Consider the following 27,832-nt stretch of genomic DNA (forward strand, 5'->3'; position numbering starts at 1 on the left):
TTTGTTCTATATAAGCGACGGGGACTATGAACTCTCTGCGTGTCATTTCCCCACGTCATTTGTTCAAGTCTGCAAGATGAGGGCCGTTTTACTTTTACTGTTGGTCGGTTTTACCGCCCACCTGGTGGTCGGCAGAGTAACCAGAGGAGCAGTTCCAGGTAATATGTTTTTTCTTTCCTACATCCATGAATAGCTAAAGAAACACAATTTTCTCTTCTTTTTATTCTTCTTTCTTTTCTTATGTCTCAGCATTGCAGTATTTACATTATTCAAAACAACGAAATAATTTTTACTTTCTTTTTTTGTTTTGTTCCTTTTTGAATTTAAAGCTTTGTTTTGACCTCGCAATATCTCTTCATTGTTGTACATTGTAGGATTTTTCACTAAACAACAGATAAATTTACAGCCATTTACAATTAGCATTATAGAAAGAATACTTACAGTTGCTATTCAAATAGACCAGTGGCGGGTCTTGAGGGAAGTCACATTGGTAGAAACTTAAACTGTTATCGCTTCAAGTTAAGGGAAGAAGGCTTTGCTAATATATCAATTGTTAAGTTTTCTTACCTCTGTTTGAAGCGATTGAAGTTTATTTTCTTTCAATGGTGACATCCCACAAGAGCCACCACTGAAATATGTCACTATGAACCTAATTTTTATATCAGGTTTAAATATCGGTCATGATTAGATAATTGTCACCTGTATTTTATTATTACGCTTAACTATAATTAACACTGAAATGACGGGAAATTTGCGAGTCCTTCTTCGTAATTTTAGTATCTTGGTTTCTGTTAATATTCAGTTTATTTTCTTACATTTCTTGTTCGTATTTAACGTAAAGTATTCAAATGTGAATAGAATCGTGGTAGTGCAATCGGTAGAGCAGCTACCTACCAGTTGGCCAAACTGAGTTCGATCTCCGATAATGAAGAATTTTGCTTTTTTCCCCTTCTTTGCTTGTTGCAATGCAGTTCATGGATACACATAGCATTTTTGAAACGAATAACTAGGAAACACCGGGTTTAAAAGCGACCGGATCGTCTATCCAGCACTTCCGTCTTCTATGGCCTATATTGAAAGTTATATTAAAATATGAACAACAGTACCCATAAAATAAATTTCATGAACAATATATATTATTATTACTTTATAATAAACAATTGTTATCGTAGTTTACAACAATTATGGTCTTCAAACTTGTGATTTACTTCATTTGACTCTTGATTTTCCTAAAAGTAACTTGATTCTTCCATTCTTAGAGTATATAATCGTCGTACTTCGAAGATAGGAAGAACAAGTTATTTTTGAAAAGCATTGGAATTATGTAAATTAAACAAATCATTGTATTTGCTCATTAGCCTTTTACATGAAAGACGCGGGCTCGATTCCGGATGAGAGTTTATGTGGTTCGGATTCCATGTGACGTCTGTTTAGTACCTAGGTCATATTTGTTTTTTTTTCTTTTTAGCCTGTTTGTTTATATAAAGAGGCCGCGATGGCTTAGTGATGGAGCGCTAACGTTTAGAGAGTCGGGTCCCTGCTTTGATCCTAGCTCGTATCTAAGTAAACTTCTTGCTGAATGAGAATTGTGGTTGTTAGTTTTCCCAGCGTTCTCCCGCTTCCTTCCACTTTATTCATTTCACCATTTCAATCATCATAATCAGCACCATCTTCTTTAGCCTCGGAGGATAATTATGAAACGTTAAACTAGAATTGACGTTTCCACTTCATTTATATGTAAAAGTATTCCTTCCTTTCTTTTCTTTAACCTCAACTGAAATTTCTAACGGTTTGATTTTATTGTAATGTCTGTTGCTTTGTGAAAACGATTTTTGTAATCTTTTACTTTGATAGTGTTGAGCACATAAGCTAGCCTTGATTTTTAACCCATTAATTTATGTGAGAAATAATTTTCCTGTTTTCTATTAAATGAACTTCTATTTTAATGATTGTGACTTTATTGATTTCTTTTTCAAGTCTAAATAAATGCCTCTTGCTTAGTCGAAAATTAATTTGTATCACTCGTAAATTTTATATTATTTAAATTAAATTGAATTAATTAATTAATTTCCACAAAGTAAGGAACATTTAAATAGATTTGAAGAAAAAATAAGTAAAATCAAATCATCAAAATATTCAAGTTCATTTCAAAGAAAGTAGAAAGTTAGATCCCCTCATAAGTCAATACGCTAAAATTAAATATGGCGCAGATATTCCATATTGTTAACATCATATTGTGATTTTCTATGAATTTTGAAAAACCCTAATATATAGTTCAATTTTCACTGAATAGGTAATATTTAAAAAGATCAGAAAATGGAACCAGTAAAATAAAACGGTTAAAATTTTGTTAATTTGAATGAAAAGAAAGAAAAAAAGAATAGTTCACCATCGTAAATGAAGCAATTATTAGAAACCGTGTATTGAAAAAGCATTGTCTATTATATTACATTAAAAAAATCAGAAATTCACAGGAAAGACAGGTTACTATTCTATCATTCTTAAGTTGGGTGATTGGTTACATTAGCTCAATAGTACAGCGCTCACCTCTGGTATGTGGGATTCTTGGTTAGATCTCACCTCGTGCTAGATGAGCTTTGTGGTAGATAAACACTGTGCACTTACATTTTCTCGGGGTTCTTGCACTTCCTCCCACTTCCAAAGTTTTCTTAATTACTATCATTTCCGTCTTTCTTAGTCTTGAAGCATAATCGTGGTACATTTAACTAGAAAAAATAAATTCGGCGATGGGTAAAACGAGAAATATAGTTAATTGAAACTAAACGATAATTGGTTGTCTTTATAATATTTTAGAAATATTGTTATTTTAGGACAAATTTTATTTATTATGTTTATTAACACTAATATAATTTGAGAACGCTGGATTAACAACACTACTAATTTTACTGATAGTTATGATTTTACTGTAAAAATTTTCCAGTTAATCTTTGCAAAAATTAGATTAATGTGTAATTCGATTTTACTAATCACATTCAAATGACACAACTAATTTAATAAATGTTACTTAGAACAGATTGGAAAAAAAAAATACAACACTAAAATTATATTTCAAATTAAATCAAAATTATTGTTGTTTCCTGTTTACCACTATAATAATTCAATAATAACAAAGGACACTTTATTTTAATGTTAACTGTATATCTTATGTTATATTAATGGTAACGAAACAATGATCAAAGACTAGGGTGGTAAACTGTGATTGGTTGTAATTTAAGCATAATGTAGTCGACCAATGTCGAGTACTCTAGTCGCTCGATTAATATTTCACTTTTTAATCATTTAATTCAAACACTGTTATTTTTCAATCATTTTCTTTTCTGTGATCATTTAACAGAAATATTCTATATTTTTCAAACAAGTATTTTCCTTTTTTCTCTTTAATAATTTAAAGCAAATACTCTTTATTTTTCAATCAACTTTATTTCCCATTTTTTACCTTTGATTATTTAGCGCACACAGTATTATTTTTTAATCAAGTTTTTTGTTTTTTCTTCTGTTTAATTAAGTTGTATTCGATTCCCAGCAAGGGGTTCCTCGAAACAAACTAACTTGCAAAGTCATATAGTTGCCTGCAAAATAAGATGTTCAACTACATAATTTGTTTTCCAATAAACTCTGAAATTAGGACATCTTTTTGAGTACATATTACCATAGTTTAAAGAGAACGATTTCCGTACAAAATAAGAAGTTGCTCTTTTTTTAAAGAAAAGAAACCTTTTTCTTTATTTTTACTCGCTTCTGTATACACTCAGAAATTCAGTTTCCTTTTAGATCTCTTCTTAGAATTATAAATCAACCATGATTATAAAGAATAACTTTATCGAACAGATCTTGTGAGATTCTTACTGAATAAGTTACGCCGTGTCGTAGGGTAATTAAACTGACTGGCTTGTATTTATATTTTAAAAAAATATAGAGAGAAAATTAGTGTAGGTTAAATTTCAAAGTATTTAAAATACTTTTCTCTTAATTTTTCATTATATGAGTGCACTCCTTCCGAAATTTATGTATCACCGTGCATGTCGTTCTGTTCAGCTTATTGAGATGTATCGATTGACATATGTTAACCCAAGAAAGAAAAAGGAAGGTCAATTTTGCCCGCGAGTTCTTTTTTATTTAGTTTATATGGATTAATATGTATTTAGAATTCTCTGTTTTTTTGTTTTCGTTTCTTTAAGTGAAAGGTTTATTTTCTCTTTATATATATATATATATATATATATATATATATATATATATATATATATATATATATATATATATATATATATATATATATATATGGCGCGGGCCGATTTGACGCGTGCTCTTTGAAGTCATATGTGCTACCCGTTTTTGTGTTCCCAAAAACTACTTTCGTTTGCATTTTTATATCTAAAACTTCTATTGCTTTTTAAAAATGTTAGTTTTCTCATGTATATAAACACTTAGGCTTTCATAGAACTTGTGTAGTGTTAGTTATAATACTAGTTTTCTGCATAGTATTGTAAGAAATTTAATATAATATATAAGCAGTTTAACGCATTGTATTTAGCCTGTTTTTTTACAAATAAAAAGCACAATTCCTCGAAAAGTTTCTTTTTTGAAATTTTGTTAAACACATTAACTCAAGTTGAACAAATATACTTAGAAAGTCACTGTAAACCAGCGCGGTCAAATTTAACCCTCCTCCCCTTGGTCCTTCACGTAGCAGATACGAGCATGGTCTTTCTAGGTTTAATTCTTTGCATATTCTTTTTTTAATCATTAATACTACAGTAGCATTTAACGTCCCTGTCCCTGGTTCGATCCCAGAACAAGTGAGTTTGTGCTAGAAAACGTTGTTTTCATGGGTTTTCGTGGAGTTCTTTCGTTTCCTTCTATATTTCCTTTCCATTATTTACTTCCATCATCATTCATTTTCATTTACTATCCGTTTCTTGTAGCTCAAATGGCATAATCATTAGGCATTAAATTAAAGATTACGTTTCATTTTTATTTACTATTTTAATGTCTGCTAAATCTTTCCTGTGAAGCATTGGCTGTAATTTATCATCGATTAGACGATAGCACATTACCGGAGTTCCATTGTGATTTTAAAGGAAAAGAATATAAATTCTACACCTCATTGAGGATAAGTATAGGAGTTGGTTAAATTTGAGACAATTCGTTTTACAGTTTATTTTTCTCATGTTTTCTACACATTTAATACATATTTACTCACTTAAATTAATATTATCGTCTATATTAACGTTTAAATTCAATAGTTTTTGTGTGAATATTACGCACTTTCCGAACTCCATTCATGCTGTATGTAAATTGCCATAAATTCCCCATCTCATCATGCTCATTTGTATTTAAATGAATGTAACTAAGAACTTTTAAGGTTAAGTCCTAGTAAATAGGTAAAAAAATTCTAAAGAATTAATTGGAAGATACTTAGAATTAAAATTTAGATTAACCATACTTTGATTTAGGTTATTTATATCTCATAACTATGATGTGTGTACTGTTCTGTTCTTAGTGACAAAATGAAAGGCTGAATGGGTCATGTTTTAATGTCTTCCCATCTTAATTGGTGTAACAACTGGTTGGTCTGAGTTTGATAACTTAATACAGAGGGACACGTTGTTATTATTGGTCACTAATGACATATTTTTAACGCCATAAAAGTCATTTTGTTTTCAATTTTCCCGAAATCTACACATAAGAATTCACCTTCAAGCATCCAATTGTGTTCAGTTCAATAAAATTTAACGATTTTTATTTGTATCATCTTTAGACATTTTTTTAAAATTGTAGGTTATTTTTCAATTGATTGCTGAGCATCGATATTATTGTAATTCAATTAAGGTGAAAAAACATATACCTTCAAGTCTTGCAAATTCTTCTTTACACATGTACGAGATTTCAAATTTATGTGGATTTCGAAAATTTTAAAGCACAACTTAGTGTTTAAAGAGAACCTTACATTAGATAATTTTTTTAAAAAAATCGCTTGACTTCCAAAGAGCGTGTCCAGGAAAGTATTAAGGTGAAAGCACTAGTTATGCAGATAAATACTATTCCAAAACTTTAATTTCTCACAAAGATCTTGAAAAGAGCGAGGTATTTATTTATTTATATATTTTTGATGATTTGTATAAAACTTTCACTTTCTTATAACGTAGCCTTCACTCATATAGCCAGGTGCAATAAGGAATGTTTAGTATTCTGCTTTCTGATTTTTTGCTTTCTAAATATTACATCTTGAAAGTATACGTAACGAAGACTCTCCCCTCTCACTATTTTAAAATTAATTCAATTACTATTTTGTAGGTTTTCCAAGTCATATTAATCAGATGATTATCCCGTTTCTTCAGACAAAATTTAAAAGAATCTGAAGATTTTATTGTATCATTGGATAGGAACGGGTTCAATGTTAATTTTATTAGTGCACGGGTTTATAATATAAATAGCTTTGATAATAATTACGAAATTTAATTTACTTAAAACTTAGTGTTTATTTAGAACGGTATCTCAAGTTTTAAACATTACAGGGACTAGGGGTTAATTATATGAAATAACTCACTAATAGACGTTAATTTATTCACAATAATGGAATTTATATATATAAGTAAACTATATCCTCTATAAAACAATACATATAATAACATTTAGAAGCTTTTAAAAGTTTTATTATATTGCAATTAAATTACATATTTCGCCCTCTTGTTTTCTTATATTTATACCATTGCATATTTGTTCGTTTAATTTAAGTTTAGCGCCCATTTTAAGCACCAAGGCTGTATGAGACTAGGTCTAGTTTAAGGTGGAATTTAGACAACTCTAGTATGTTTAATGTTCTTCTACCAGGAGTCGTACCCGGGACTTTGTGTACCAAAAGTACTCGCGCTAGCCACTATAACCAGTGAGAAGGTCGCTATAATTTATTTTTGCATTTGGCTAATAGGCCTATAATTAAATTAATTACATTGTTCATTAGGTAAACTTTTTCATCTTAGTTTGAATAACTGCATTTTTAAGAAAATCTCACAGATGGGTCTAGTAATTCAATTCTAATAAATATTTGAACTAAGACCGTGCTGAAAAATCAATAGTTCGATCCAAAAAGTACTCCGGTTGTTTACTTTCAAACCATGGTCGAAAATCGTATGACGTCATAGTTAATTTCAATATATGCTAATGAACAATAAGCAATTTCTAGAATTATTATTTCAACTGTTCATAGTATTAAAAGAATTACATTGAAAAATGTTTGTACTATATTTCCGTTGATACAGTATTTATTATTATTATTATTATTATTATTATTATTATTATTATTATTATTATTATTTCTTAATGAAAATATACATCATGAAACTCAACAAATAAAAGTTTTCAAAGGTTTTAAAGTAATATTAAAAGAATTCATCTTTGGGTCTTGGTGGTTCAGTGATAGAACGATCATCTTTAGTGTGTGGTTCTCCCCCGCTTTTTTTCATTCCAGCGTTTCATTTAGTATCATCATAACGATTCTCTGCTCAGCGACACACAAAGGATATTTTGGATATTAGAATGATAATGATTATTTTAAAATATCAATTAAAAATCATAATGACAAATGTTGAATTTAATGCCAACAGTATTTCTGATACTGTACATCACTGTAATAACAACAATTGAAGAGAACGCGGTTTGTCGATAGTCTCAAAACATATACTAATTTCTTTAAAACGTGAGAAAGTTGGTAAATATTATTTTTTGTGCTAGCTCCTCTACCTTTCCAATTGAGTCAAAACATTAAACGAAGCCATAATCATTATTCTGTTATTATTATTATGCTTTTTGAATAACCATTTGAACATAATAATAGTCTAACAATAAGTCATACGCACTACTGCATGCACAGCTAATCTTGAATCACTGGATATATCTGTGATCATAATCAGTATTTGTTGTATGTATTGTACTGTAATCCAATTGCTTTGTATATCTGTTTGAATTGTTGTAATTGAGCATAACCAGTGCTTATTGTTAGCTTGTGTATGTATGGCACATGAAATGCTAGACAATGTCAATAGCAAAACACACATATCCCTAACTAATCATCGAAACCAGATACAGTAGTCTATTAATAGTGTAAACAAATATTGTCACAATGGTGTTGGCAGGAAAGGTAATACTGTTGGTGAAACGTTTAACACGTTGACGATACGCGAGTGTGATCATTTGGAAACATTTTATTTCTTTCATTTTCAAAAATCCTAGCGGTGTTGATTATCTACTTGTAACCAATTTTTCTTTTTTTAACCCATTTTTTGTGCTTTCTTTGAGATCAAATTGATTTTTAATGATTCGTCCTCATGTAAATAAATGGGGTTAAAAACAAAGCTGGTGGAGGTATTTGTTCACCGTTGACAAGTATGATTTTTTTTTAATTTTAAATGTTTAAAGAAAATCATCAGAAAGCATTCCTAGTTCTTGACTTTTTATTTTTTTTCTTCTTTCATCTTACGCCGCGGTGGCTTAGTGATATACCATTCACCTTTGGTGCATGGGGTCCCTGGTTCGATAATAGCTCGCGGCAAATGAACTTTGTGGTGGACAAACACCGTGTGCGTGGGTTTTCTCGAGGTTCTCCCGTTTCCTCCCACTTCCTTCATTTCACCATTTCATTCATTTCTCATCATCACTGTTCCCATTAGCCTAGCCGGAATAACAGTGGGACGTAAAACTCAAAGATTTCATTTCATTTCATTTTCTTTCATCTTACATTAAACATAAAAATTAACATCAGATATTAGATTCTTTAGTGACTTTCTAGACTTCACGTTTGCGGTCAAAATTGCTTTCTTGCCAGTAAATATACACAGAAAATAGTAAACAAAAAGTGATTGGCAGGGAATCGAATAGAAGTCTATATTTATTACTTGCCTAGCAACTACTTGATCACTCACCTTTCAGCAATTTCTGTGTAGTATTTTTTTCTTTCTTTCTTTTCTTTCCTTTTTTTGTTCCAGAGAACTTTGATGTTTTCGTGATACTACAATATACAAAAATAGTGCATTAGTTGAAATAGTTTTTAATAAAATTCTCAGCAACATCAACGATCTCGAAATTAATCACTCTTAAAAAAGTTGCAGATCTTATATTAAAAGTCAATCCGCAAATATGTGTTGCGAGTCAGTTAAAAAGGCACCTAATTTGCAACAACCATTAATACAGTAAACCTCTTTTATATCAACTTAGTTTCATTCTTCCATGGTCTACGTTTTGTCATTCAAAATTTATGAAACTTTGAAATTTTGCAATTATTGCTTTAAACTAAAATATGTGTGATACTAACTACGCTCTTTTTTCTTTCTATTGCAGCCGACAAAGAGTTTCTGCTGAAACAAAAAGAAATACTTCAGCTGCTCAACAAAGTACACGAACCAAATAGATTTAAAGAACAAGTGAACCTCGGCAATTCCTATGACCCATTGGCAAACTTAGGCAATTACAAGGTATGTACTATTTATTAAGTATATAATTTAGTATACATTTATTAAGTATACCATTAAAATTTTATTAACAACAATAAGTTTTCGTGATGAGCACAAATTAATGTTATTTTATAAATTTATTTTATAATATATTTTAAAAAAACAAATTTACCTCAAATTAGAAAAGTGCTCATATTAAATACAACGATTTGCATTTTTTGATTCACTTATAGAATAAACCAGTGGTGTACAGAGAATTTCATCAAGATAGGACGAAAGGTTAAGCACCCAAGCTCATATCCCTTCAGGTTACGCATATTTTTATGTGCATATCTTATTACCGCAAAATTTTAATATTTCCATAATATCTTGAAGGGTGGTTGAAATCCTGAATACCCCTTTCCTGAAATTAATTATGGTGCTTTGAACCAGTAAAAGACTCAGTCAACCTATATGACACATGTTTCACTGAATGATGTGCAGTTAACACACCAACTTCTAACGTTAGGATGTCAGGCTTTCTACATGCGTAATCTCCCGTTCCTTAATTTTAGTAGATCATCTCAGTTAAGTATCGAATCTGTAGGAACACCCACAATTCTGTGCTTTTAACAAGGATCGAACTCAGGATTGGGTTTTATGGAAAACAGCAATAAATAATATTCATTTAGTGTTAATAAAGACTTTCAGAATATTGATATTCACATGCACTTATTGTTGGATCAATTCGTTCTTTTCATACTTCTCAAGTCGTTAAAAGAATACTCTGAGATTATATATAGTATTGAAAGAAAAGAAATAGTTGTTTACTTTCCTGATAATTGTTTATTATTATTATTATTATTATTATTATTATTATTATTATTATTATTATTATTATTATTATTATTATTATTATTATTATTGTCATTGTTAGGAGTATAAGTGTCACCGTTAAGAGAACACAACAATTATAGATATCATGCTATCTATTATAACAAGCTATCTCTTATACCATGTTATCTATTATAACAAGCTATCTCTTATACCATGTTATCTATTATAACAATCTATCTATTATACCATGCTATCTATTATAACAAGCTACTATCTATTATAACAATGTATCTATTATAACAATTTACGAAATACATAAATAAATAAACAACACACTTTTGGCAAAATAGAAACTTTCATAATTAATATTAGTAACGAATGACATGCCCTTTAAAGCCACGAGAAACGGTTTTTCTTGATTTTCTCGAAAATTACACAAGAGCTGTTACACTCATCTATATCACTTGGTTTAGCTTAATAAGATCTATCTATTGATGTACATCGTATATTTGGACATTTTTTCCCCGTTAAACGGTAATGCGATACCATTGTAGCACTAAGTAGCTCGAAAGCTAGTAAGCTATTAGATGTGTGTACTCTTTTTTAATGAAGAAATACTGCACGAAATTAATGAGGCTACTTATTTTATTTTTATGTCAGGAGTCTGGGTTTAAAACACAGTTGAGCTGTCTCTTAAGGATATGAAAGTTCTATATAACTTTAGGCTTTGTAAGAAACATTAGATAGGTTAGGTCGGTGCCAACCTATTTTAACATGATGAACACTAGGGAATTAGATTCCAACTAAACTATAAAAGATTGGGTTCGATTAGAGTTTAGCGTCCCTTTTCCGCACTGAGGCTATATGTAACGTGGATCTAAAGCTTAAGATAGGTTCTGAATCACATGAACTCATACCAGCATCAAACCCTACCACGTTAACCATATACCCACGAAAGAACTATAAACTACCAAATAATTTACCAAGATACTCGTATGAGTGTCATTTAATCGCAGATTTGTTTCTTTTAATGATAGTTATTTATCACATATTTGTTTTGGCACATAAATGTTACTGATTCAAGTTACAAAATTAACTAAATAACAAAATACAAAAGCACTATAAAACCATTTCTACCTGTCTTTTCTAGAACAATCTATTGATACCTTAGTTAGATATTACAATGCAGATTTTGCTCCAAACTTAATAACTAGAAGTAAAATCAATAATTTCTTTATTACGTAGATAATTAGGAATATTAGTATTACTAGTAAATCAAGAAAATTTAAATTTACAAAAGGAAGAAATGTTGATAAATGCATGTAAGAATTCGCTCAAAATAGTACACAAATGAAGATAAGAAAAAGGAAATCATGGATGACTTTCTCTAAACTATATTTGTTTGTAATTGAAGTATTCATTAAGAAGTTTAATGTCTCATTAAATGATGCATATACTTTCCTATAGCACCTCTTTCCTAAAAAGGAGGTGTAACTCTGTATCAGGTTGTTAACATTCAAGGTACCTATATTACTCAATAATGCACTAATATTGACTCTTAGTTTTCTAAGACTTTTTCTTACCTGAGAAGAGAAATTGCAACTGCCTACAACTTCGTCAAAAAATTATTTTAGATGTAGATATTCACAAGAAGAATTTCAGTATTTTTTAAAACAAAATTTACTTGATTTCTTACGATTAAATTTTAAGTATTCAGATATCTCAATACATCGGTTCAAATGCCTGTTATCAATAACTGATATACCCTACCATACTTCTCCCTTAAAAGAAAAAAAACAACTTCGTTGGTTCGTTTTGTTCGTTGCACTTTAATGTTTATTCCCTCCTCCAAACATAATGATTCTTACTTCCCATATCTACAACTAAAAATTCCAAATCTACTGTGTGTGTGGTCCCACTGTGGATCGTACCTAGAAACAAGTATATTGAAGTAGAAATTCTCATTATTATTGTTACTATTATTAACTTAAATAATTAACTATATAATATATAATTATATATTAACTTGCATAGTGTAACAGTATCATAATACAATTAAGGAACTGGTTAGACACTTTTCACTAGACTTCCCATCATTTTTTTAAAATAAATAACTCAATATTAACAAACAATATTACCTGTTTTGGAAGGTTGATTAATACCCAGAAAACACTAATAAGTGAAGTAATTGTTTGACTTTACCAATTAAGCATCATAAATTGTGCACTCAATATTCTGGAGCATTTTGTAGAGATTTTCTGATTCACATCGTGTTTAAAAAGAATCTTCGTTATCTTTAACAATGTTAAGTACACACGTCATATTTATTTTTTTACCCCATTGATTTACGTGGGGAACCTTTTTAGCCCATTACTTTTTATGGGAAACTTTTTAGTCCATTGATTTATATGGGGAACTCTTTTAGCTCATTGATTTGTATGAGGAACTTTTGAGCCCATTGATTTATATGAGGAACTTTTTCAACACATTGATTTATATGGGGAACTTTTGTAGCCAATTGATTTATATGGGGAACTATTTAACTCTTTGTGTTGAGAAATGAACTGAAACTTTAATGGTGTAATTTTTACTGATTTCTTCTTCAAGTCTACTTAAATGTCCCTTGTATTCTCAAAATGAACTTGTATTAAATGATATATATAAATGTAATATTATTTAAATTAAATTTTATTATTAAATATTACTATTATATATAACAAAATTTCATTTTCACTAAATTTAAATGAGGGACATTTAAATAGATTTAAAGAATAAATCAGTAAAACAATATAATTAAAATTCAAGTTCATTAAAATTAAGGAAAGGAAAGAAAAATAGAAAAATAATTTCCTATGTAAATTAATGTGCTAAAAGCAAATATGGCGCGAATCTTCAACATCGTTAAGCTATTCGCTAAACATTTTTTCTTTTAAAAAAGAGTAGGAAACGAAATCAAGAAAAAGATCTTAGAAGCGACTTTCGTCTGGAAGACCAAATAACAGCAATGAACGTCAGTATGATCATCAAATATCCCCTCAAAGCGACAAAGACATCTTGTTGACTATCCTGAGTCCATTCGCCACTCTATTACTAGATAATTTATTTATTCTTTAAACTAAAATCACTAAGTATTATTGTTTATCTTACTTACTGTTTTCAGAAAGCGGCTGCAGTCCACCAATTGGTGAAACTTTACAACAATGGTGCTTTGCTTCCACGTGGGGAAATCTTCACTCTCTTCCGTGAACGCGACTTGGAAGAGATGATTTACCTTTTTGAGGCCCTCTTCTATGCCAACGATTGGAACACATTCCTTAGCACCGCTTGCTGGGCTAGAGACAGGATCAATGAAGGACAGTTCGTCTATGCTTTGAGCGTTGCCGTCCTCCACAGAGAAGATACTAAGGTAAATAACTTATTTATACTGTATCTTATGTACGTTAAATTCTCATTTCTATTGAAAAATACTATTCAACTGAAATAATGGATAAAGTGTCTTAACTTATGAATTCAGTTATAATGTGACAATGATTCCGTGAACATTAAGTTACACGTACGCTTAATATATGGATTAACTTCCGATCGAGGGTTACCACAAGTATTTCAATAGTAAGAAGTGTTACCATAATCTCAGGTTTATATTACAATGAAATCAATAATTTTGATTTAACTAGCACGCATCTACTTGTTGACAATCATTTGGAACATACTAAACTTAACTTTTTTTTTCAAAGAGAAACTAAAAACTTGCTCATTATTTGGAATCATTTACATTATAAATTTCAACAAAATTTTAAGCTTTTACATGGATTTTATTTGGCCTATACAAATATCTTTGGAGATTAAATACTGGTATTATGATTTAGAAATACTATAGAGAGCATCGATATGTTTCTATAGAAAATTTTTAATGATATCGTTTCTTTTAAACATTTACGAGCAATAGTTGTAGCTCTCAAGCCCTCAGTTCTTATGTAATACAACATAAAATATTGTTTTCACGAAACAAGGGACATTTAAATAGATTTAATTTGAGTTGAGTTGAATTGGAGTTTAATGCCCTTTTCAACAGCGAGGCTATATGAGACGGTAAATAGATTTGAAGAACTCATCAAAGTCAAATAAGTAAAATTCTAGTTCACAAAAATGATGAAAAACCACTGGAAACTTTCAAAATGTGGGTGTGGAGAAGAATGGAGAGAATTAGTTTGATCGAGCGGAATACGAACGAGAAGGTGTTAGAAATGGTGCGAAAGAAAAAATAATAGTTTTAGATATTATTTAGAAGAGGAAGAGAAACTGGTTAGGACATTGGCTAAGAAGGAACTGTATCATGAGGTACGTGCTAGAGGGTATAGAGACAGGAGAGAAGGAGAGGATAAAGGGGGCTACAATTGATGAACGATATAAAAACAAAAATTGTACGTTAAGACGAAGAGGTAACAGAAGACTGTGAAGAATGGAAACTTCTCAGTTGCGGCAAGTGACATGCGATAATGGAAGAATACCTATAATGATGATTATTTCAAAGAACAGTTTAAAATAATTTTATTTAACATTCTTTACAATTCTTTCTTATTTTTAGTATGTTCAAGTACTACATATGCAATCAATACATGGATCTTGAAAGTAATACTTCTTCTTTCATTCCAGGGCGTTGTCCTGCCACCCGCTTATGAAATCTACCCTCACTTGTTCGTAAACAGCGAAGTAATCCACCAGGCATACAAGGCAAAGATGAGGCAAGAAGCTGCTGTGGTGAGAATGAACTTCACTGGAACCATTCGTAACCCAGAGCAACGAGTAGCTTACTTTGGTGAGGACATTGGCATGAACTCCCATCACAGCCACTGGCATATGGACTTCCCCTTCTGGTGGAAACCCGAGTACGGAGTGGAAAAGGACAGGAAGGGAGAACTTTTCTATTACATGCATCATCAGCTTATTGCAAGGTAAGTACATTCAAGTATGTAAACTGCGGTCAAACGTGTTTAGTTACCCACCAACTTAGTAATTAGCTACGTTTTCTTAACCATTTTGATTATGACAGTTACAATGAATATTCACTTTTGTAACGTAAAATTTTATACGACAATGTTCGAAAAATAGAATAATTTGATCACAGGACAAATGAAATTCTAATCTTGGTCTTGTCATTGTAGTTTAGTTTAAGTTTGACGTCCCTTTTCATCACCAAGGTAATATGGAACATGATCCTACCATTTAAGTCGGAATTCGAATCATCATAATGTATTCAATGCTCTCTCACCTGAGAACTGAAAATAGGATTACGTGGTCAAAACACGCGAGCTAGCAACTAGAATAACTTAGAATGCAATCTTGGTTTCCATTCGTTTGATTTGATTTATGGCTACAACAGTGGATATATTTTTCTTTTTCTTTTTTCGATTTTGCATAACTTTGATATAGTATTTTGTACAAATTAAAAAAAAAACTTATTTTAATTTCTTCACAACCATTTAACACGTAGCATTTAATATATGTAGAATTTCCATTGTACTTCAGGATAAAACCCTAGATTCACCACGATGGAGACACTTGGTAGAAAAAAAAAGTGTAAAAGATTTTCAGGTCAGCTTTTTCTTAAGTGAGGTTTCCCTCTTTATACCAGGAAAATGAAAGAATTATACCTAACATATTGATCTCAGGCCGCTTTTTTCTTCCTTATTCCATTCTTCGTCTCTAATCCCTCGAGCAGTGTGATCACCGAGGAACGTCATCCCTCATACGTGAAGGTCTAACATGGTCATAGATGCCCAAAGCTCAGAAATCTAATTCCTAATCCTAATCTGGATACATCACTGTTGATAGTAGCAATTTTACATAAGACTACATTATAGATAAATAGCATATCTTGTACGGAGCAGTAGCATTGCAAAGAATTTTTAAAGGAGGGGTCAATGAGGGGGGACGCTAAAATTCAAGAGAAAAGTATAAATAAAGAAATGACAATATAGTTTTATAACGATTATTGCATTCCCGATTTATTATAGTAAACGTTTCTTCCTCTATTGTTCAATTTTATCAATTTTCTGTAGTGCTATTGAGCAATATTTTCATTAGTACCAACATGACCACTAGTGAGAAGGAGTAGACGTTCCGAGTAGGCGAATCTTTCCTTTAGCTCCTCCTTTGGATGAGGGTTTGTGTTCCACGTTATACTTTAGACCCCTTTCCACACTGTCGTAATTATGGAAATTGACGTTAAAGGTTCACCAAATATATCAACGATTTTTAAAACCCTTTCAATCAGGTAGCAAGTTTAAAACTAGGAAAATATAATATAAAAATTGTGAAAGGGATATGTTATGCACAAAGCATACGAAATATTATATTAGCACGATAAAATTTAAGATTAGTCAGAGAGCTCCCCTCACACTGTTCGTATATTTCTGAAAGTTTAAGTAGAATGTAACGAAAAATCCTTCCAGTTTCTCAATAGTATGCATGTGGATGGTAATGTTAAATCATTTATCAACTCTTCGATCATCAAGTATTTGTATGCTTTCTTTACTGCTGTTGACTTTCTTCTTTTCTTCTATTTCATTAAGGAATAACTAAGACACACAGCTTTCACAGTCCTCCTCTGGTTTATTTATTTATAGTGTATTTTCAACGTATTCTTTATTTCATTTTTGAAGCACCCTTAGAAAACCTCTTTAGATACCATAAGAAAGCGGTGGAAACAAAATGTATATTTTATTATGAGTGATTTCCTTTATGATAGCCTTGGTCTTGAATTTATCTATTGGTATTGTCCCTTGTAAAACGTGGTTTCATGGTTAGTTGAATGTTTCATCCTATGTTCGTTTAGGTGTTTCTGTGTCCACTTTAAACAGTTTGAATGGTCTCGTTCCGACTGATAAATTTAATAAAACACTGTCATCACCCTCTCTGTAGGTGTTCTCCAGTCACTTGTCGTCCCTTGTGCAAATTGGACTTCATGGACTTTCATGGACTTCAATCCTATGTTAAAATTTTGTTTCATGTAATTGTCGATCTTGAGTTGAGTTGATTTTGAGTTTAACGTCCCGTTCAGCAGCGAGGCTATATGAGACGTGGACCTACTGATTAACGTGGAATCCGAACCACATGAGCTCCCGCCGGGAATTGTCGATCTTAATACCATACATAATTTGTAATCTTCTTCTTTTAAGTGCTACCATATGCTCTATCTAATTAAACATCTAATTAATCTAATTAAACATTTTTTCTCAGATAACATTCTAATATATTTATAACTATTCTCACTATTGTTTTTTTCTCCTCACTATTGTATTTTCTCATTATACAGTAGCGTGGCTTTCAAATCTCTACCAACTGTAGTTTAAAATTTCCCTTTCAAACAACCTGAGTAGCTCTCTTAATTTCGTTTAAATTAGGAGTAAAATAAATATTCCTGGCTACCGAATCACTTGATTATTGGTCTCTTAGACCGAGGCAGTTAGTTCAATCTCACTTGGTGGGTCTCCGGATAAAGTATTGGCTATTTGATTATGGGTATTTACTTCTTAAACTTGTATCTCAGAAAGAAAAAAACTTGACAAATAATCGAACACAAATTCTAATCTGAAACAATTAACTAAATACTGTATAATATTTTTCGATTATAGTATCTTTTCGAGGAAATGGTGATTAAATGTTGGAGCTCTCGCCTCTGGTGCGGGGGACCCCTAGTTCTCTCAGTCTAGTTCTATCATTCTTTTTCTGAAAATATAGCTGGCCGTACTTTACTATTACTTATCGTCTTTTTTGGTATACAAGAACACCGGTTCAATAATGTATAGGTAGTGGCTTGTACATCAGACCCTTCCCACCAAAATTTCTGAGTGCGCGCTTGCTTACACCACTGTAACTTTAGCCGCTATTCTCAATTTCTCTGTCTGGCGTCAATCACGTAATAGTATTTCAAATATAAGTGTACACTTTTTAATATAGATTATTCTTAAATAAAACTTGCTGCAATAGTAGGAGGTCTACACATTCCTTTCAAATATTAACCTCTCTATATGCAAAAAGACACATGTAATTTATCTGATGTGACATGTATTATGGAACACTAGGTTACTACTACATATGTTGAATGTGTTGTAGATTCGACTTGGAGAGATTATCGAACAACTTGCCAGTGGTAAGGCCTTTGGATTGGGAGAAACCAATTGTAAATGGATTCTACCCACAGACTACGTACAGGAAAGGTGGAGAATTCCCTGCTCGCCCAGACAACTTCTACTTCCAGGACTTGGAAACACCATACATCAAAGTGAAGCACATGATCGCCTACTCCCAGAGAATCAGAGAAGCCATCGCTAGAGGAGTTGTTTTAACGGTGAGTAGAAGTAATAAGTACTCTTAACTGTCATAATAATGTACTGCACATACTCGAAATATGTTACATCACCTGTTAGGAATTGAAGGTTTTGGTAATTGTAAAAATATACTAAAGGATTTTGAAAAGTACGTGAAAAAATAAACATATTTTGAATATAAATTTCAAAAATCTAACAAGTAATGCAGTGGCTTGATATACAGTATATACGTCAATAGAATGACTTGTTAAATAGCATTCTGTTGAAAAATTAGAGAGGACGACTCAAAAGTCTGGTTAACCTCGAAGTGTTAAAGTATGTGTGAGATTTTGCGGAATCCTTTTCAGTAAAGAAGAGGCGTTGTAAATTTCAAGATTTGTTTCCATAATTACGAGTGTTATCATTAAGAAATTTTTAAAAAGAACTTCTAAGCTCATTCATAATAACCCATGTCAAATTTAGTTTCGTATTCTTTTTTCTTAGTTGGGGACACACCGTAATGTAATTCAGAGATCTAAAGTGTTAGGATGATAATCATGAGGGGAAACCCATTGAGGGTTTGAGTCCCTATATAGTAGCATGGGTGGAATTTTAACTGTCTTCGATGTTTCTGTGTTCATTTCCCTGTAGAGTCCCGTAGACATTCAATAGTGTTTGAATGAGTGCCTTTAAAAAGTGATAGAGAGATTACCAGTGGTACGCGGAGTTGCTGTTCGAGCCCAGGTTATGTGCGTATGTGGATAATATGATCATAAGCTTTCTCAGGGCTCCATTTCCTTCTACACTCTCATTCCACCAATTCTTTCATAGTAATTTACTATAAGTCATCATCAGTCTCCTTTAGCCTACACGGCATAAATCTGTGACTAAATACTTAAATGATTTATTTTCCCTTTTCGCAATTCTCCAATACCTTTTCTATAGCACAATCACAGGGACTTGATCTCCGTGGCACTATAATAGTGCATGCTTCATGATATCTAAAAGTGGATACAGCATTCTATCTTCAACTATTTACAATGCGTAAGCTATCATGCTCTTTACTGACCTATCCATTTACCAATCGATTAACCTTTTCCTGGTTATTTACAACTTTAGTTCTCGACGTCTGGCATCAATAATGTAATAATATTTCAAATACAAGTATACACTTTTTAATATAGACTTTTCTTAAATAAAACTTGCTTCAATGGCGAAAGGTTTACATATTATTTTTATGATTGTACATTTTATAGCTGCCTATGAGTTTTCGTGTTACTATCATTTCATTTATATTGTTTTCATCATAAATGTTTATATACTTTCGATTTGATCTATATGATACTATATAGCGTATACACCGAATGATTACAAAAAAACTAATAGTGTAAAATCATTACATGGAAATGTGTTAATAATATTAAATCTCTGATAAAGAGGGCCAATGTGCTCTAATTTTGTTTTTCATTTCTGTACCGATTTTTGTCTGAAAGCGGTTCCCATTTTCCTTTTATAAATGTGTATGAGTATAGTTTTATGGTGTGTCATAAAACTTTATTGAAATCACTTGTTCATTGTTGTTTTTACTGTTGTTGATGACACTTTCGTGTATATATATAATTTTTTCTCCTATTTTACAGAAATCTGGAGAACTTTATTCCATCAACGATACTACAGGGATCAACACTTTGGGTGAATTGATCGAACCTTCTGTGTTCTCTCGCCACCGAGAATATTATGGAGCTTTGCACAACTATGGACATATCCTCCTCGGCAGAATTACCGACCCCAAGGGCAAGTTCAACGTAAGTACCTATCTTTCCTTCGCTTTTATAGATTTTTCATATATAACAACTTCTTTTTACTGCCATTCAGCTTGTTTATTAATTCACAAAACTGGCGAAAGAAATTGTCATTTTTCGTGACGATAAAACTCTTGGTTTTTGCAGTTTACAACACTTTTTTTTCCTTTCCTCTTTTGTTACTGACATGATCCGCTTTATTCGTCACCATTAGATGAATTTCATAAACAGCCTTATTGTGCAGAAGTCGTTTGGAGACAAGTATGTTCGTAAGCATAATTAAAGATAAGATGTTTATCTCCAAATATAATTTCTCTGTGTCTAACAGTCTAACTTGGAAACAAAATGTTAATTTGATCGCTAGTTTAAAAATAGATTTTCGATAATTATAACAATAATTATTATAATATCAAATTATTTCAGTTTAGAGAGGTAAAGTCATGCAAAATCAAATTAAATTTAATGATAAACTAATTTGTCATCCCAGACGCTATTCATAAACGGAAGGCTAGCAGATATGTTCCAGAAACCAGTAAATAAAAGCTTCTTTTTACGCGAATATTTTCCGCGAAGTTGCGGCATATTTTAAAATTGAATCAGACTGTTTGGGGTAAATTGAGTTATAAATTAGATAAAGGTTCATTGTGTAGATCTAAAGCTATAATTTTATATATAAAACGTCTCAGTCAAATACACATGTACAGCAGAAGTAAACCACTGATATTTAAAAAGAGTATCACCCACTGATGCACGTGTTTTTTCCTTACTTTTCTGAAAACTAAATTTCATTAAAAAAAAAAAAAACTTTATCAAAGCCACTGCTCAAATAGCCTTAAAAATACTGTTAGTTGGGTTGAGTTGTTTTCAGTTTAATTTCGATTTTCAGCCCTGAACCTGAATGGTAATGCATCTTTTTAACTAGGCGATGATTAATCAATATATATAGTATGTCTTTAAAGCTCTCATTTACAAGTATTTAAAAATAAAATTATATGAAAAAGGTAAATCATAAAAATACAATTAAAATATTATCTAATCCGGATGGAAGTTATGCTGAAAGAGAGTTTAATTCATATGCCAAAATTTAAATTAATATATTGCTATCATTTTAAAAACAATGTACATGTATATGTATTCTTCAAATATTTACTGTCATAAAATAGAAAATATATGAAAATTTTATTATCAATATTATACTACATTATATACATACATAAGATAAATCTACTTTTTAATGTTCCTAAAAAAATAAATATTTAACTATTTTATGCTGTTCATTAAATACCGAAAATTACTAGGTATGAGTGAAGCATTGCTGAACGAAACGTGTTAACTATATATATATAGCATGCACACATATAAATACAAATGCTATTGAATCCTGGAAATATAATTTATCATATTTCCAGGATTCAATAGCATTGCATTTCCAATAATAAGCTATAATCTATCATGAAGTAAATTTAGAAATAGGTGGGGGAGAAAATAGAACAAATAAATAGTTTTCAATATCTGGGAAGTATTATCAGTAATGATATGAAATGCGAACGTGAAAGAGAAGCAAAAATAGGAATGGCGAAAGAAGCATTTAGGAGGGAGACAAGTCTGTTTTGTAGGATATTTAATAAAGAATTTAGAAAATAACTCATAAAATGTTTCATGTGGAGTACTGTAATATATGACACAGAAACGTGAACAATCACAAAAGCAATGAAAAAGAATGGAAGCTTTCGAAATGTGGGTATGGAGAAGAGTGAAGAAAATTAGTTAGAGTGAGATGTTAGAAATACTAGGGAGAAAAGAATAATGTTAGATGCAATCTAGCAAGGAAGATAAACTGGTTAAGAGATTGGTAAGGCAAAAGTTGATGGATGGTAATAAAACAGAAAAAATCGTATCCGAAGACAAAAATGTTAGCGGAAGACCGTGACATGGAAGTTTCTCAGGTGAGGCAAACAACCTGCAAATAATGCTAGAAAACCTATGATGATGATGAAATAAAAAAAATAATATTTACGTGAGTCGAAATATTGAGAACATTCGTGCTGCAGTATACTCATGGTGGTAATCTTTTTAACTCGTAACTGTATCATATAATTCTCCTTTCATTTTTCTAGATGCCACCTGGTGTAATGGAACACTTCGAGACCGCCACAAGAGATCCTGCCTTCTTCCGTCTGCACAAATACATTGACAACCTGTTCAAAGAACACAAGGACCATCTTCCACACTACACAAGAGATGAGGTAAGAGTTATGTATAGCTCGTCATTATGTTGGTGAATTTATTATAAAGTATTTAATATTCAAGAAAATTCTTAGTCATAGAATCTTTTCAGGAAATTTTAACATTATTTCGATACTAAGAAAATCGTAGCTCCAAAATATATTAAGAAGATGTAAATAACAAAAAAATTGCCAAACATCATATTTTTTCCAAGAACAATACTGCAAAACAAAATATAATTTTACAATTTCATTCTTCGATAGTTAAGTTGCTAGAGTCTAAAAAAGAGAACAAATAAATATTCTACCCTGGCATTTCTTTTGCAGTTGCTATTACCAGGAGTGAGTATTAACAGCGTCGAAGTAGATGAACTGGTCACCTACTTTGAGGACTTTGATATCGATCTTTTGAACGCTCTCGATGACACTGTTGAACTTCCGGACGTCGAAATCAAGGCCCGTGTACGAAGGTTGAACCACCGTCCATTCACCTACACCATCAACTTGAACAGCGACAAGGATGCCACTGTTATTGTCAGAGTATTCCTTGGACCAAAATACGACTGGTTTGGCCAGGAAATACCACTGGAGAAGAAGAGACTGTACATGATTGAATTGGACAAATTTGTTGCCAAAGGTAAGATGAGAATTTTATCCTTTAGAATATAGCTCGAGATAATAGCAGCTGTACATAGTATAATTACTGAAATAGAAACACAAATTATACTTTTAGATTTTACGCTCGCTGTCTTGTATCTTCATATTAGGATAGCATTTATTCACTAAATATAGAAATCCTATATTACAGCGAAAATTTGACAAGCACTTACGTACATTTAGTTCAATGTATCCAGAAGTGCACTAGACAGCAAATTTTCCTTAGGAATATAGTATTACACTATAAGTCAATGTCTGTAATAGAATATTACTATTTGACTATTTTAATAATAATGATATATAGTTTCTTAAGTGTTACTGTCTCCAAGCAACGATATCATTGTGATACGTTGGTGGCATTATCATTATAATCAATGCTTCATAAACACTTTCCACATTATATCTAACAACGCTGTTCATCGACAACTCTGCTGCTAGTTTTATTTGCAAAGAGGGATTTAATATGTATCTTGAGTACTAGAAACGGAACTGTATTTATCCATGATGTTCCAAACTATCGCTATCATTATCCCTTGAAATTCGCAATCGATTTATATTAAAATTGTCAATATTATCAAATATTACTTGTCATATTCTGATGACACATTTGGTGATAGTGAATTGGGGAGTCCAGTCTACAAATAACCCTCCGTATGTGACGTGTAAGTCAGTTCTGTTTAGTGTTAATATTGGAAGACATATTGAAGGGGTACGAAAATTTAAAATATACCTAATTTTTAATTTTCTTTATACAGTAAGCGCTGGTCAGACACCAATCCAGAGGAAATCTAGTGAATCAAGTGTTACCATTCCTGACCGTGAGACCACCAAGGTATTAGTCCAGAGGGTGAAGGATGCACTGGAAGATAAGACCACTTGGAACGTTAATAAGGTTCGTTGTAATGATTAACTTTCTAAACAATAACGAACTACAATTAAGCCTTGATCTATGCAACCCGTTAGCACAAATTGACTTGTGGTTGCATAAGCTGCAGGGTTTAATCTAGTTTCCATTAAAAATATAAAACACAACTATTTTTTATTGTTTTCTTTAAACCATGCTGTGATAACTAATTAGTAGTTCAGACGCCACCACTTGATACAAATTAGCACATTCTCTACTATTAGAATTATTTTGCAATTCAGTACAATAATGAACATTTGATCGAAGATAATGAATGTAATCTCTCTATTTCATTTAAAAATAAAAGATTCGTAGTAGTTTGCCCATCAGGATCAAAGTGTAAGGGAAAGGAGGATCACTTCTAGGGAAAGTTAATTAATTAATTATATTTGATAAAATATCAGTAGTCTTAATTAGCTTCAACTTTAATTCTGGAATTTAATGTAGGTTACTACGGTTTACTAATTACAACTAATGAAGAACTGAGATTAAAATGTATGTGATATGTATTAATAAATTTAAGGTGGCTTTAATTCTCATACCAAATTATTAAAATGTGTTCGTTATAAAATTAGATGGGACTAACAGACTCATCTATTTTGCCATTGAATATATGTAAAACAAGAAAGAAATTAGTAAAATTCTAGTAAATATAGATTATTTGTTTCTCTGTAAGGACATATCAATGTTAGTATAAACTCATAACTGCATCTATTATCATTAATAAAATTTATCCTTTTAAAAGAAATATGCTAATGCTCACCAAATTTAATCATATTCTTTAAACAAGTTTCAATAGCACTATCAATTTTATTTTCTGTAATATACTTCGTTGACTTATACACTATAATTTAAATGTTATAGCGATATTAGTAACTTGTGCTCACTTCGTAAGAAACTCATAATCAACTCATAAGTGATCGTAAGAAAATTATTAGAAAACTTGTTTCTAGGGTAACTCTGAGAAAATTTTTTGGAAGGAGATCCTAAAGTTTAACCTTCATGACTGTTAAACTAAGCAATTATTTCACATTCTCAAGTTATGGATAAGATTACACTACATATTTAATTTAATCACGTAAAATATAGTATAATGATCTATTCATTTTCACTCTATGCACTATTGCAAAAGATGTAATTATTTTCTACTGCTATTTTATAGGACCTGCGTCACTGCGGCTTCCCTGACAGACTGCTTCTTCCTAAGGGCAAGAAAGAAGGAATGCCTTTTACACTCTTTGTCATGGTTACCGACTGGGAGAAGGAAAAAGTAAGTAGGACGCATTTCAGTTTGTTGTTAAAAATGAAACAACAACCAACTATAAAGTTCTTACGTTTTTAACTCCAATACTAGTTGGTGGAACCTAATGGACAATTTTCAATTTCTGATTTTAAGTTCTTCTTTTTCCTATGTTTTTCTTTTGTCAATATTACTTCCATTTTCAAATTTCACTCTTTTATAATGACTTCTTTTGTAATATATTTTCTTCTTTTCATACTATATTTATATGAAGTTTCTACTTTTTTCTTCCTAGCAATTTGTTTCCATATGATTTCTTAACAAACCTGAGATCTACATGTGTTAATTAAAAACAATATAGAGAATATACATTTTATACATTTATTTATAAGAAATAATGTAGATATTTATACAGTTTTCCATAATCAACGTTTATAAAATTATATATTTTAATATTTAAGAATGAAAGCTATTATATCTTTCAAAATATTTTATTGTTCATATAGTTAATACATTTAAACTTTTCTACGTTTGTTTCTTTCATTTCTGTGATTCATTGTAATACTCTAATCTTCTACTCCCCATATTTAGTTGTTCTTTTTCCTTCTCACATATTTTGTGTTTGGCAAGAATCTAATTTAGTCTTTTGTATTTTTTTATATGATTTGTCTGTGTCAGGTTCTTCCATTTATGTTTTCTTCTTTGTTTTTACTCATGTTGCTTCTCTTATATTTCAATTTGGATTTATCATTTTCCTCAATATTTATTAATATGTTCAAATTAAATCTACTACAGTATATTTTGTAAAATAATTGTATTTAAAATATCACATGAATATAAACAATATACTTAGTTATAGACATAGTTATAGCAATATAATGGTAGTGCTATAGCATAAGATCAATGACAAAATAAAATTTGAAAAATCAAAATCAAAATAGTATAACAAGCTATTAGATGATCGAATGGAAAATATATTAGGTAGAAATTATTTATTTCAGATTAAGTGTTGTAAATAGACACTAGTACTATGTTGCCTTAGTTTATAAATTACAATTATTTCAGAGTTTCAGACAGCGAGTCATTGTAGGCAGGCTAAATATATATATATTTAAATTTGTAAGAGCTTAAAACCATTCCATATCTTAAGATCTAATTTACTGGATGAGAGCCTAAAGCACTAGAAAACAGATGAACTTAGATTAAAATTTCCACAAAAATATAACTATTGCTTCGAGAGCCACCGTGTAATTTAACATTTTAACAAAAGAACAAAGAATTTAAAAAGTGGAAAGGTAAATAATTTAGTCAAAGTGATACATAAGCAAGATGAACTCTGAAAATAATGAATTGTTAATTATATAATAAGAAATTAAGAAACTATACTCTTAGCGTTCCAGTCTATCAACATTCATTGACATTTCTAGCGCTTTAAGTAAGAGTTTGAATAATCTTTTTCAACATGATAAAAGACACGATATACGTTTTTTCGAACGATATACGTTTTAACATTTATTTCTATCGATACGACATAAACATTTATTTACATCGATTTTCTTGAAACAATACGCATAAGAATTTTTAGATAATGTTCTTTCGTTACCCGCTATTAATATTAGATAATTTATCTAGATCAAGTTTTTCTTTTTAAAAGGATTATCGTGTGAAAATTTTTTAGAAGCGCTCTTTGTTGTTTAAAAATGTTTAAGCATAGATTATTTAAAATGTTTAAGTTAGATAGATAGGTCTGACATTTAATAATACTACGAGATATTAAGTTTTGGTTATCTTTACTAATATATAATGTATGTCAAATTATTTCTGCAATACTTTTTAGGTCCTAGATCTAAAGTCACTTTAATAAACAGTTAGAAAAATCTTAAACTCTTTCCTTTGTTTTGGTTTTCGTATCTTCAGACAAAACAACCTCTCAAGTAAAAAAATGTACTTTGCATATTATCCCTAAATTTCTTGTTATTAAAATTACCTTTATTTATTTATTTTACAGGTCAATGATGTCCCATATGACTACGACTATGGTGGCTCTATAAGCTATTGTGGCACCCTGAACCACAAGTACCCGGACACCCAGCCTATGGGATACCCATTCGATAGGAGAATAGAAAACGTAGAGGAATTCTTGACTCCTAATATGTACGTTAAGGATGTCGTCATCACCCACAATGATGCCGAATAAAACACCCGCGCTCCAACATTCCACATAACTAGACGATGATGCTTCACACCTTATACTTCCTAAGGAAAAAGAAAATAAGACTGCCATTTTTGAAAATTTTAAAAGTAGATTAATTGATTTGTTTTTAAATACAAACATGAAAAATTCAATGTGTTGTTTTGTACAAAAGTTGAAAAATGCTCAAATAAAAAGACATCATTTTCTTTCTTAAA

General features: G+C 30.9%; 1 protein-coding gene across 1 annotated transcript; it reads left to right on the forward strand.

The window, feature by feature from the left end:
* On the forward strand, positions 1 to 27,832 carry LOC145686197 (hemocyanin A chain-like). Its single transcript, XM_081759237.1, has 11 exons — positions 1 to 158; positions 9,358 to 9,491; positions 13,447 to 13,692; positions 14,940 to 15,238; positions 18,402 to 18,636; positions 20,236 to 20,400; positions 22,515 to 22,643; positions 22,950 to 23,259; positions 24,035 to 24,171; positions 25,346 to 25,453; positions 27,432 to 27,832. Exons 1-11 carry the CDS (start codon positions 77 to 79, stop codon positions 27,618 to 27,620), a joined length of 2,034 nt encoding a protein of 677 aa, XP_081615363.1. The 5' UTR covers positions 1 to 76; the 3' UTR covers positions 27,621 to 27,832.

This window comes from Thermobia domestica, chromosome 5, assembly GCF_964235325.1.
Source record: "Thermobia domestica chromosome 5, izTheDome1.hap1.1, whole genome shotgun sequence".
NCBI classification, from domain to species: Eukaryota; Metazoa; Arthropoda; class Insecta; order Zygentoma; family Lepismatidae; genus Thermobia; species Thermobia domestica.